The sequence below is a fragment of the Rhagoletis pomonella genome, unplaced genomic scaffold, assembly GCF_013731165.1.
Source record: "Rhagoletis pomonella isolate Grant_MI unplaced genomic scaffold, Rhpom_1.0 Rhpom_scaffold_00006, whole genome shotgun sequence".
Classification (NCBI taxonomy): domain Eukaryota; kingdom Metazoa; phylum Arthropoda; class Insecta; order Diptera; family Tephritidae; genus Rhagoletis; species Rhagoletis pomonella.
This window is the reverse complement of record NW_023458560.1, coordinates 24,622,986-24,636,180: the sequence shown is the minus strand read 5'-3', so window position 1 is coordinate 24,636,180 and position 13,195 is coordinate 24,622,986. Positions and strand designations below refer to the sequence as shown.

The window sequence follows — 13,195 nt, the reverse complement described above, 5'->3', positions numbered from 1 at the left end:
GAATAGAGAACAACTAGAGAACACGATTGTAACAAAGTCACTGGGAGGATTGTAAGAGTTCAATAAGGAAACACACCAGTACGATAAGCGCATTAACATCCCGATGGTTGACCCGATGTTTATATGTCTACTACAGGTGCTAAGGATTTTACCTAGTCATTACAGAGTTAAGGACATTTCTGTGATATTATGCATTTTTAGTGTTTCTCCGGAGAGTATAAGTAATTTGCGGCGCTGTGCGGTGGTGGGTGATTCGTACAAAAATACTTTGCACACTTTAAACTAATAGCAAGACAAATTTCGGCTGCGTCCGATTGCGTCCATTTCGTCAATTTTCCATAGACTGAAGGCTTCAATACCGGCAGATCCCTACAAAACTAGTAGGAAAGGTAGTAAACGTATCTCGACTTTGCTAAAATTTGCTATTTGAACCACTTTCACTAATGGAAAGAAAAAGTATGAAACCTGATAAAAATTGGGGAACTGCCACGCCCACTAAAATAGGGGGCGGACATGGTAAATGTTATCCAATTCCAATGAAATTCGGTTTGCAACTTGGATTAAGCTAGGAAGACATACATACATTTGAAATATAGGGGAAATCGGACAACTGCCACGCCCACTAGCTATTCGAAATTTGTATTGTAATGGGGCACGGACTAGTAACGAACCTCCAAAATAGCAAAAATATGGTGCAATATCTACTTTTGCATAAAAGCCGAGAAATATAAAAAAAAAAAAATGTGAATTGGCGACGGCCTCCGTGCCCCACACTTGTGGGCGGGAATGGGAAATACTAGTATGGATGGAGGGGGGCGTGGTTGGTGCCAATCCACACAATTTTCTATATATCTCGGGGCTTTAATGCAAAAATAGATCTTGCACAAAGTTTCACTATTTTGGAGGTTCGTTACTACTCCTTGCCACATTAGAATTCAGAAGTCGGATTGCTGATAGTCGTGGCAATTGACCGATTTTTCCAATCTTTTAGATTTATGCCTACCTGCCTAAGTTACAAATCGAATTTCATTGAAATCGGATAAAATTTACCATATCCGCCCCTTAGTGTAGTGGGCGTGGCAGTCCGCTAAATTCAACCATTTTCATATTTATTCGTTACTGGGCAAAAGTACTCCACGTTATAATTTTCAGAAAAATCGGAGCACACTTACTACTCTTTGTTACATTTTATATGGAGCTCTTCCATTGTGCATCGTCTTTCCAGTAAGCTATAAAATCTCTAAACAGAGGAGTTCTGAGTATTCCTGATCATTTCATAGTTCTAATCTTTTCTTGTTCATTTTTAGTTTTCTACACTAACTACAGCCAGACCTTGTATGCGGTGTTTTATTCTAAATATTTACACATAACATATTTTAGTCTGAATCTTTCTAAGCTCAGTTAGAAAAACAATCCTAAAGATCCTCTGCGGGTACCTTATACTCTTACCAGATAATATTTTCTTGCACAAAAACTTATTTAAAAGTGGATATATGTAGTATGTTTCTCTCACTAACCTGTGCAATCAGATCCTCATCATAGTCTGTATTATAGATCAACGATTGTTGATTATTGTTGTAAGTAGGCTTCTCTTGTGGCTTATAAGTCTCTCGTGGTGCTGGTGTTGTCAATATTTCCAAGGGTCGATAGGTCGATTGTTGAACAGGTTGTTGACGTACAGACTGTTGTTGTTGTTGTGGTGGTGGCGGCTGATATTGTTGCTGCGGTGGTGGCTGATATTGTTGCTGCGGTGGTGGCTGTTGTTGCTGCTGCTGCTGCTGCTGCTGCTGATATTCTATATCCCTATACAAATCAAGATCATCATCATAAACTGAGTAATATTGTTCATAGGAGCTTTGCTCCTGGTTGGATTGTTGCGGTGCTTGTTGCTGTTGCTGCTGATGTTGTTGGTGTTGCTGCTGTTGTTGTTGCGCATGTTGATTATGCAACCCAACTAATTGTTGTTGCTCATCAGCCTGTTGCTGAGTCTCATGCAATTGATGATGGTGTTGTTGTTGGTGGTGTATGTTTGCTTGTGACTCATAGCCCGCATGATTTAATAATGCCGTTGTGTTATAGTAATTACGATTGGGATTTTGTATGGATGTTGATGGTATCGCCTCCACAATCACGCCAGTCGGTGGACGTTGTTGTTGTTGTTGTTGCTGTGCATAATGACTGGGCGCCAATTGCGATTGAGGTGATGATGGCGAGGATGATTCGGGTCTGCGTTGTGATGTGTGTGATGCATTGTTTGTTTGGTATTTTGTAGTTTTTTTGTTTGTACACCGTGAAATTTTTTAATTTTTTTTTTTGTGGATTGATGAATTAGCGGTTAATTATTTTAAATATTTACAAGTATATAACAATTGTTTAGTAATAATTGAGTTTTTTTTTTGTTTTGTGTAAGTAAACAAATGAGGATGCAAAATTTCGATTTTTGTTTCGAATAAAAATACGAGTATGTATGTATATATTTACAAAAGAGAATATGAAAACGAAAAAAATATACATATATATTATTTTAGGATTAGCTTTAAAATAACGACTTAGAACAAATGGAGAGCTGCACAGCAGGGTTAATTGTGGTGATTGGTGTGTGAAATTGTGTGAAAGAGATGCATATATATACATATATATAATATGGTATATATTTATAAGAGAAACATGCATATAGATGGCAGTAAGATTTACAGTAAAGAGAAAGAGAGGATGAGTGCAGGCAGGAGTCAAGTGAAGAAGGAGTCGGTACGGAATTTCGCGTACAGGGTCCATATTTAGTCATTTCTTGCAAAGTTTCAATTATTCCTGATATCCTTTTTGTTTTGATTTTTGTCCGTGTAAGGTTATATGAACTATTGCATGTACAATTTGTATTAGTGACATTTAAGGTAGTATTTTACAGTAACCTGGAATAAGGTAAATCGTTTTTTGTTGAGCGACACCGTACGTTGCACCGTAAGTACTTAAGTATGTATGCAAGTAAGTAGGTATAAGTACTAAGTATAAACAGTTATTTACAAATTTACATTCAGTAGAGTGTTGTTCGCTGTTGGTGTGCTTAAGTCTGCTTTGAACGTGGCCTAAGACTGATGGAGTGAAGAGAGAAATATTTACGGAGAGTCATATAAAGCGAAAGAGGGAGATGTCATAGGGCCATATACGGAGCGTTAAACGTAGCGTAAAGCGGTTCGTTAAAGCCACCATGAAAACTACTGTTAAAACTTCAATTTCGAAAAAAAAAATTTGTTGGTTGTAATTTTTTTTAATACTAATAGAACATAAAAAAGCGAAATTGAAAATGTTGCATAAAACTTTTAAAACAATTAGCAGATTTATTCAGAACAATAAACCTAATGGGATTTACGGAAATTTTTTCATCTAGATCGCTTTTTCGGAGATGTAGTCTTTTCGACCTGATAATAATTTCTTGAAAATTATAACATGAGCAACCCCAAAATTTGAAGGGTCCATTATGCAAGTGACTATCTCACAGGCGCCATGGAAGTAGACTGCCTTCTGATTGGAAACTATAAAGTTGGACTGTAGATCTACAAACCCGAAATTAGAAGATCAAAAAGGGACTCATGGAAAACCTTTTGCCAGTGAAGAGTTCATCAGGCTTTTCCTCGTAATTTTTTTTGTAATCTATCCCCAGTAGATGCCTTCGTCGGTGCAAGGTTACGACCTGCACAATAAACTAATTGAAACCCTTTTGGCCTCCTGCACAGCTAGTGGCTGGCTTCTATGTACGCAAATTGTTAAAGCAGTGGATACCTACCAAGGGCATGGAGGGTCGTAAGAGTGGCATTTATTCCGAAGGCCAGTAAGAGTCCTAAGGCATCGCTTAAGGACTTCAAGCATTGTTCCGCCTTTGTATTTGCTAAAAAAGGGGGGGTGAAATAACACAAACGGCAATAACGCAAATTTGTGTTATTTCCCAATTGAATGTGAAATAACACAAATTTGCTTTATTTCATTTCTCGTTGAGCAATAAGACCAACTTTTAAACTTAACAATTTGAGTAATAAAGCAAACTAGTGCACATATGTACGTAGTCACCCAGTTACATTTGACAAAAAGTAGTACATGAACAAGTTAAATGGACGGATTTGTAAGTATACAATTTTGAAAGTGCCCGGCGTCGCGGCGGTCCGCGTTCGCGCGCCGCCACGCGCCACCCCGCGCCGCGTTCGACGTCGCGCTCGCGTCCCCCGCCCCTCCCCTCCTTTCGCAATTATGTACTACGGTGGCATTATAACCGTTTAGAAAAAGGAAAAATGATAAAATAACACTAGTTCACTTCTGAAACTGCTTTTTAATGTCCAAGTAATGGGAATTATTGTGTATGGTGTTATTGCATGCTGCATCCCACCCATAGTGGAATTTACCAGGTGCCACTGCTTTATTTGAAAATTTGCCTATAAAATGTGACTATAAGGCAGCCGAATGTCAGAAAATAAAGCGATAAAGTCGTTTTATTACTTCATCTGTTTATTGCGACATGGTTCCAAGCAAACATTTCAAGGTTTTCCAGCAATGTTTTTAACATATATTAAAGAGCATGCAGAAAAAATTCATACAAAAGCGCTATGTCCAATATGCGGAGCAGTTTTTAAAGACGATGCTTTTCCTATATTTTGTTAGTAGTTTTCATAAGTAAAAATATTTTGTGAATATTACTTTCTTCATATGAATCACATTTTTTGTTTAATTCAAGGCCTATCAAACAGGTTTAGAGCATTTGAGCAAAAACAACATTTGCCTGTATTTTGTTGTTGCTTCTGGTATCGAAGGTGCCAAAAACTGTTCTGATTTTTTCTTCTACATCAAAGCGTGCCATGCGAAATACGAAAAAGGTAAAAAATTTAAATTGAAAAAATAAAAATTGTTGCAACTTTCTTTCTTAGTAAATTGGTTCGCTTCTCGAAGCATTGATCCACCATCCTGTGCCAGGCCCAGTAATCAGCGGTTGTGCTGCTGAGTTGGGCGAGCTTTCCAAAAGCTGCTATTTAATCGCTGGTTTTGTATGGATAATGTTTCACATGCAAATAGATTTTAACAATTTAGAATTTTTGTGAGGAGAAATGTAAAATATTTGATATTTTCGAGAACAAATAATTTGAAAAAAATCAAATCAGCTGCTATACTGATATTACCTGTTCAATGTGCCTTGGTTTAATTGTATTTTTGGAATAAACAAAGTTCTTTTTCCTTCTATCAGTAAACTGTTTTTTTTACAAATAGTATAAATAAGCAATGGGAAATAACGCAAAATTTGTTTTATTTCCAACCTTTGTTGGAAATAAAGCAAAACTCAGATTTTGGTTTTATTTCCAATTTAAAAGTGAAATAGAGCAAATTTTGCGTTATTGCCGTTTGTGTTACTTCACCCCCCCGCTAAAAAATGCTAGAGAGACTAATTAACCTTTGTATAAAAAACGGGATTAATCGTGACCGTTTTTTTAAAGCTCACTATAGAAAATGGATAGGCTCCCTATCACTCACTCACTCACTCACGAGCGGGCTTTAAAGAGGAAAACAGAAATGAAAGAATTAGAATTATAGTGCTGAGCTAGAGTCAGGCGGCACTCAGGGCTCTTCTACCCTATGAAATCAAATCCTCGTTGGTCCTTGAGTGCATTGAGAAGCTAAACTCCCTTGACAGACGAAATAACATCAGGTTAGTGTGAGTACACGGCCATAGATTAATAGAGGCCAGAGCTCTTCCTGGGAGAAGGTAATAATACTATAAAAGAGGCGCCTATGAGGGGATATAAACTGGCGCAGTTCACGAGGAATGCGCCAGGCAAAGAGTTTACTTGGAGGGTTTATGAAGAAGAGATTCCAAAGCTTAATTAACCTCCCAAAGGAGAGGCTTAGAGTTCTAGCAGGTATCCTTACAGGACACTGCAGACTAAGGAATCTCACCTACATAAGTTGGGCATATGGTTTAATGGTCTTTGCAGGTTCTGTGACTTGACCAGCGAGACACCGCTACATATTCTCACCGAGTGTGATGTAGTCTGCAGAAGACGTGAGAGGAGTCTAGGCTCGATATGGCCACAGCTTGACCACATCCACTTCCTACCCACGAAGGTGCTATTGAACTTTCTGAGGGATCTGTGCCTAGAAGAACTGCTGTGAAGAGAAGAGGGCATAATAGATCGCCAGGTCGCAGTGAACGACTCATTTTAATGTCTACCTATCTATCTAAAGCAGCGGCGACCAAAGCCTTTGCACGAGTGCATAAGCTTTTTCGAGATTTCTCATTGACAGCCTCACACCGACAGTAAAAAGGCTGAGCCAGCAGGTTGTGCGCTGCTGGAGCAGTCGCTGAACTAGATGAGCTTTTGTGCTTTCAACACATACTCAAAATGTGATTGTGTAAGTGTGGTCGGCACTCATCTAAATAGAACGTTGAATCCCGTAATAACCTGTGGGTTGGAACAACTCTCATAGAGCTCATTTATAGCTTGAACTGCGTCACCGCAAACCCAAGCAAGATGGAGGTGGCCTTATTCAGTAGGAAGTATAAGATCACCGATGGGGAATTTTCATCAATTCCAGGTGTTCATCGGCAGCCTTCTGAGAGGGTCAAGCACTTAAGCCGGTTCTTGGAATAGAAACTGTTTTGGGAGGTTAACAATGAAGAAAGGATAAGGAATCACTTTATATTGCCGCAGGGGGCTGTTGGAAGGATATAGGGCTATCGCTCAAAGTAACTAAGCTAAACTAGAGCCTTACGCAGGCAAAGCTACCTTGTTTGGTAACATACTCGAAGACCAGGTGCTTTGGAGTTTTGGAAAGTTTCGATTTTATCCCTTATTACAGGATTACTGCACCTCTAGTAGCATTTTCTCTAGCCACATTTTCTCAATGGATGATTGAGTAAGACGGGTTGACTGGAGCAAAGTAGCACTGAATTTCTCTACGGATGGGTTGAAACTTGAGCTTAGAGGCTTCAACCTGGTCTCGCCACCAACATTTTGTTCCGGACTTCGAACTGTAGTAACAGATCAGTAAAAGTTTTAACTATTAGTCAAAGCTTTAGGGCGGGATTGGTGGAGGGGTCCTCTCTCAGGAGCTCTTCATCAATACAAAGTTCAGGCTTCCAAAAGTTTTCGTGGTATCGAAAAGGCCTCAATGCCCAAGCGAGTTCCTAATTTAGGAAAACCACCGAAACCTACCTAACCTTAAAACAGAGTTTAAATGGAATAATTAAAAAAAAGGGCACTTAGGAGACAAAATCGGCCATAGGGTTGTTGAGTTATTTAACCTTTTTCACTAGAGAAGTCTCCTTGAACATTTTTGTCGTTTTCGAAACATTAAACAAATTTGTTGGCAATCCGATGTCACATCAACTGACGAATAGATTGGCGAGTCACAGCAAGGTCTTTTAATTTTTGTGATCACCGCACCGTGTAGGGCCCCTATATGTATCTCTCTCTGATGCTCTCTTTCGCTCTTTCGCTCTTGACTCACATACTCAATATTTTCCAATCGACGGCAACCACTGTCACATCAGCGATTTAGTTTGTCAACCTACCTAGCGTTGCTGTGGCTTCACATTACACAACAACAAATTCGCGCACGCAACAAGCGCACACTTCTCAACCGCAGCAAAATTTTCATATCTAGTATGTAATAAACCTTTTGTTCTACACATGCTACATATAAATGTAGCTAGCTACCTTTGTCCACTGTCCGCCACGTCCAAGTGCATATTCACGTTCAATTGCACCGAACCCAAAGCCGATGACGCTGGTGTGGCTGCGGGCCGCTTACGAAAACTTTGCGCTCCAAAATCGGTCTTGTTGCCTTTGCTGTTACTGTTGTAATTACTACCATGCTCAACGTTGTTCAACTCCTTGTTGCTACTGTCGCTGGTTTGCCATTTACTATGACCACGTTGACGAATTGACGGCCGCACTGTGTAGCGCGTGCGTTGTGTCGTCGTTGTCGTCATGGTGGTTGTTGTGCTTGGTGCTCTTGTTGTAGTGGTACGCGGCGCGGGTGTCGTTGTCGTCCTTGTGATCGTAAACCGTACATTATTGTTAATATTGTTCGTCAAAGTCGGTACAGTCGAACCTAATTGCGGCCTTGGCGGAAGACGTTGTTTGATATCTTGAAATATATCGCTGGGAAAGTTGATGAACGAAGGTATTTGATTGTGCTGCTTAGTACCCTGCGTGCTCGCTGTTGTTTGATAGAATTGGTGGAAATGCACAGCACCACCAAACGGACCACGCGTGGTGGTCGCCTCGAAGAAGCCCGTCTGAAAGTTTGGTTTCGCGTGCTGTGCGCTAGCCGGTGTCGATGTTGTGGGCGTAGGTGTCGCAGCCGGCATAAATTGTGGACGTGGTGGCGCCATGGTCTCAGACATGGGCATATACGGTGGCATTTGCGAGGGTGGCATGATGTCATCATCGGTGTCAGTACCAAGCGGCTCGTCTTCTTCTTCGCCGTACTCATCGTAGTAGTCGGGCGCGATCGTGCTGCTAGTGGTCGTACTGAATGGTCTGCCTTGGTGTATGTTATGCGCATTGAATTTATGTGACTGATTGGGTATGCTCTTCAGGAAATCTTCGTAACCTTTCACTGGACGCTTCGTGGGTGTCACAGTTGGCCGTTGCCTATTTTCCTCGGTTGTAGCTTCGATTTGCTCGTCGTACTGTTCAACATGCTTATTAGGTTGACTAGTTTTGGTGCTGGTAGCGACTGGTTTACGACCTGGCTGTGGTGCATTCAGCTGCTTGAAATATTTGATCATATTGACCACTTGCGGACTCATATTGGCCAAGTCAGAGGACTGCAAACTTGCAACGAACTCGGGCACGTTGAACTGCAAAGTCAAAGCCGGCTTACGGGAGGACTGAGGCGTATTAGCTGTGGTTACCGTTGAGCTGGTGGGATGAGAAATCTTCAATTTCGGTGATATTGTAGACGTACGCACTTTGGTGAAGACCTGATAGGACTCCGGAAACTGTGCTGAATTGTTTGAGAAAGCGAGGCTCTGAGGATACTTCTCGAAGCTGTTGTATTTGGGAAACTTGGTAGTCGTCGTGGTCACGTGCGATGGCGTTAAATTTGGCGCTGAAATTATATTGATATTCGAAGTGGGTGGCGCTTGAGTCGTATACCTGGGCACCGGCGTCGAATGGTACGCGCCCTTAATTTTTTGGTTGGCCAACAAATTGTACTTGAAGTAGTTGCTCTCCGTTGTGGTGGGTATATAATTGTCAACTATGCTGTATTGCGAGACCAATTTGGAGGGATACTTCACAGTCGGCTTGTAATCGCCGCTCACCTCCTCCTGGCTACTGTGCTGGTTATTGTAGAAGCCACCCATAGTGCTGAATTGCGAAAAATGTGTGTTGGGGGTGACCTTGAGTGGCGTTTTTGTTGACTGATAGTGTGGCATTTGCGGCAGCGTGGCGGCGTCCGAGTCCCCATTCTCTAAATGGAAATATTGAAAATTCTGCTGCTGCATCTTTTTGCGCTGCTCCTGGTATTCGCGCAGTGACTGCAGTATGTACGGTATCAGTTCGGGATTGTTGAAGAGATTTGGACGCCGCGCTGTTGTCGATGGCCGTAGCGTAGTTGTTGTGTGATAGTAATTAGCCGCCATCGGTCGAAAGTCATCTTCTATTAGCGGCGCTGTTGCCGGTGGCGGCGGTGGATTCAATGCCGCGGTGTAGGTGAATTTATGCTTTTGAACGCCACCACCGCCAAAGGTTTGTGGTCGCTGCAGTTGCTGCTGCTGTGGATATACCTGATATCCAGGACTCAATTGGTTGTAGTTAGCTGAGGTGGAGGGCGGCGACAAATAGGGGTTGTACGCACCAAAGCTGATGCTCGATTGCTGTTGTTGATATGGGCTACCACCCGCATCAATGGAACGATAATGTGTGCCGGGCACATTTTGTATCTGATAGCGTGCGCGTCCACTGAAGTATTGACGCAGCTGACGTGTGCCACGCATACGCGCTTCAACGGCTGTGCTATCATTAGCAGCATCGGTGTCGTAGTCCATGTCGAGGAGTGCGGCAATATTGTTAAGCGTCTCCATAATGGGATCCCCGGCTGTGTTGTGCATTTCACGGCCTGTTTCTGTGTTGAGTTCATCAATGCGCTTGCTGCTTGCGGTGGTCTCAGATGCGGTCGCGCTGTCTGCTTGCTCTAATTGCTCTTGCGCGCCATCTGTTGACTTCTCTGGCTGACCACCGGCTCCCTTTAGTTCTTCCAATATTTGATCTACAATTTCCATTATCGATTCTTGCATATTTTCGTCAGTTTCCACGAATGCCTGCGCCGGCTCCACTTGTGTGTTTTGCACTGTCGTGTTTCCATTGTACAAAAGTACGCCCTTTTGTTCGGTGCCCTCTTTGGCCATCGCATAACCAAGTTCTTTAGTGCTCGGAAATGGTCTCACGTCGCCCGTCGTTGTAGTTTGTATTTCGTCAGTGTTTAAGTATGTCGCGATCTTTGGTTTGTCTAACGTCCTTTGGTGTTCTTCAGTCTTCAAAATCTCACCAGTATTGTAGTGCAGCGCCCGCTTTTCGCCTAATGTCTTTGGATTCTTATCAGTCTTTAAAATTTCACCGATGTTGTAAACGATTTTGGTGTCTTCATTATTTGGGAAATTTAAGTCCCGTTTCACGCGTTTGTGCGTAGTAGTTTCATCGCTGCCCAGTTCAACGTCAGCCAAGTCGTTTTCTTCAAGTAGGGTTTCGATATAAAGATCATTGTTGTTTAAGTTGAGGTCAATGTGGTTCCGGCTATATTTGTAACAAGTTAGCGGTATCGATTTGTAGTCGTATTCCAATTAATTTTTATTTAAGTCATTCGTTTGATAACAGTAAACGTATTTTATTTCGTCGTGTTCAGAGTTCAGATTTGAGAGTTGAGAGTTCGTAGTGCAATAGTGAATGCAGTAATGAGTTGAGAGAATTTCATTTGCGATTATGTAAATTTGTTTTTGATTGAGTAGTTTTCGATTAATTTGAAAATAGCAATTAAAAGAAGAATAAGCATTAAATTCATATAAAAAGCGCTTTAAATTGAATGATAGATGAATACTGTACAGTACAGTTTCGGTACAGTTTAGTTCAGCTAAGAAGCAGAAGCGGCTATTCGGATGAAGTTAAATACGGTTACTTACCTAAATTGAGAGCCGAAGGCGTAGGAACCGATTTTGCCATGATTTGGTATGGCATTGATGCTCGCCTGGTGTATGATGCCATCACGATCGCGTTGCACCTGACTCACTGTACTTGGTTGGCCGCGATAGACGCGCTGTTGACGATCGCTTTCCTCCTCTTCGACTGGGGGCAGCGTCTCATGTGCGTCAGCATAAAGCTAAAGGGGAGTAAGGAAAATACGTATGTAGCAATATGTATTAATGCAAGGCTTTTTAATCTTCGAGTTAATAAGTTAGACACATGTATAGATAAATTTGAAGGTGTAGCGGAAAAATTAACACAGCGACCATAAAAGAGGTTTCATATTACGGGAATTAGTCCCTAATCCTTATTACGTTAGATATTTAGTTTTGGACTTTTCGAGGAACATTGGACAAATTTCTACCAACAGGGGGCGTAAAGTACATAGATGTCTCCATATCGACGGCAGAGTGGACGATCGCCCTATCTCGGCTGCCTGTTAGAAAACGCCCTATCTCAGCAAAATATTGAAAAAGGCCCTATACCAGAATTTGGTTGAAGAAATCCCTATCTCAGAATTTGGTTTAAAATGCCTCATATCAGCTACCGCTTCGAAAATGCCCTACCACACTATAAATTCAATACCACAGCATCTAAGATAGGGCGGTTTGGAACCATTTGCTAAGTTAGGGCGTTCTTCAAAGAAATGCTGAGATATGCCGATCTTCAACTCAACCGTCTATATGGTGTAGTCCATTACGCCGAGATTTTGTCTCGGTACAATGACGTTGTCACTGCTTCCTAGAGCTCCGGTATGCCGACCGACTAGCTAACCAGAATAAGCTTGCAAGGGTTAATAAACAGGACCTCAAAATCAATAAACAAGAAAAAAAAAGAATATTCCGGGTTTCATAAAGACGGACTTCGATTCACCTCTTGATGGTCATGAAAGAATGCATTATTTGGACGGGCCTTCCAGTTCGTGACGCTAATCAAAGAATCTGGCCTGAAGACTGTTTAAAACTGTACAAAAAAGTAGTTGTTACCCGTTTGTTGAATGAAGAGAAGGCCAGTCTGGAATCGATAAGAGGCGGTGAAGGGTGCGTGATAACAGTTTAAATTTCGTTTAATAGTATCGCAAGAAAGATATAACTAGTGTTGTTCCGATACACGTAACTACGAGTAAATACTCGATACTTTCTTCAAGTTCTTAGTAGGGTATCGAGTACGCGGTTAAAATATTTACTTGCTTTTCCTCCTATTTATAAGTTTGTTTGTGACCTTAACCCGGCGCAACATGTCAGAACTATCTCTGAACCAGTGCAAAACGGCTGCAGAGCGGGACAGTTAAAACTGGTGGTGTGCTAGTTGAGCTGTCCTCAAAGATCCTCATATCTAGGGCCGTTTTATCAACTGCCTGCTAAAAGTTGACGGCCGGTCTGATTTTTCGACTTTTTTTGAATTACCTGTCGCTGACCAGTACAGCTTAAAAACTGTCGCACTTGTGGGGTTGCCTTGATTTCCTTAGAGATAAAGGCGGTTTGAGGGCACAAGTATAAGTAGTAATTTATTTCGATAAAGTCAAGATAAGGAGATTTTCGCAATCTTCTTGTTTTAAACCTCTTCAAATCTGCGGACGTTTCGGCCCGCTGATTGATGCCAATCTTCTCGAGCGGCCAAGCTATGAGTCATGTCGCGGAGGGTGGTCGGGGTCACTTTTATTCCTTAGGCGAGTAAGGTCGCATGTATCACCAAGGAACTTCAGGCCGTTCAGTCTTTCCTCGTTTGATGCTAGAGGGACTGATTGATCTGCACTTAAAAACGGTATTATTTGGGAGGGTCTATTCCTTAATCAGCATGCTTACTGCAAGGGATGGTACGTTGAAACAGCTCTACGTACGAACGTTGACAGTATTGATCCATGGTTGGTGCCTTCCTTGATTTAGAGAGGGCTTTTAATAACGTCTTGACTGAGGCTATTTTAAACTTCCTATATAGAATAAGAGCTCTTTGGCCGTTTCTTTGGGTTG

The 13,195-nt window shown here is 41.7% G+C and overlaps 1 protein-coding gene across 4 annotated transcripts in view; it reads right to left on the bottom strand.

Annotated features, from left to right (window-relative positions):
* LOC118740529 (mucin-5AC) overlaps positions 1-13,195 on the bottom strand; it is a gene marked incomplete at its 5' end in the record, with an annotated part of 49,235 nt that overhangs the window by 33,704 nt on the left and 2,336 nt on the right. For all 4 annotated transcript variants that reach the window (XM_036472103.1, XM_036472101.1, XM_036472104.1 and 1 more), the window contains 2 exon segments: positions 1,518-2,226; positions 11,165-11,361. In XM_036472103.1, the coding sequence (XP_036327996.1) occupies positions 1,518-2,226; positions 11,165-11,361 (906 nt within the window).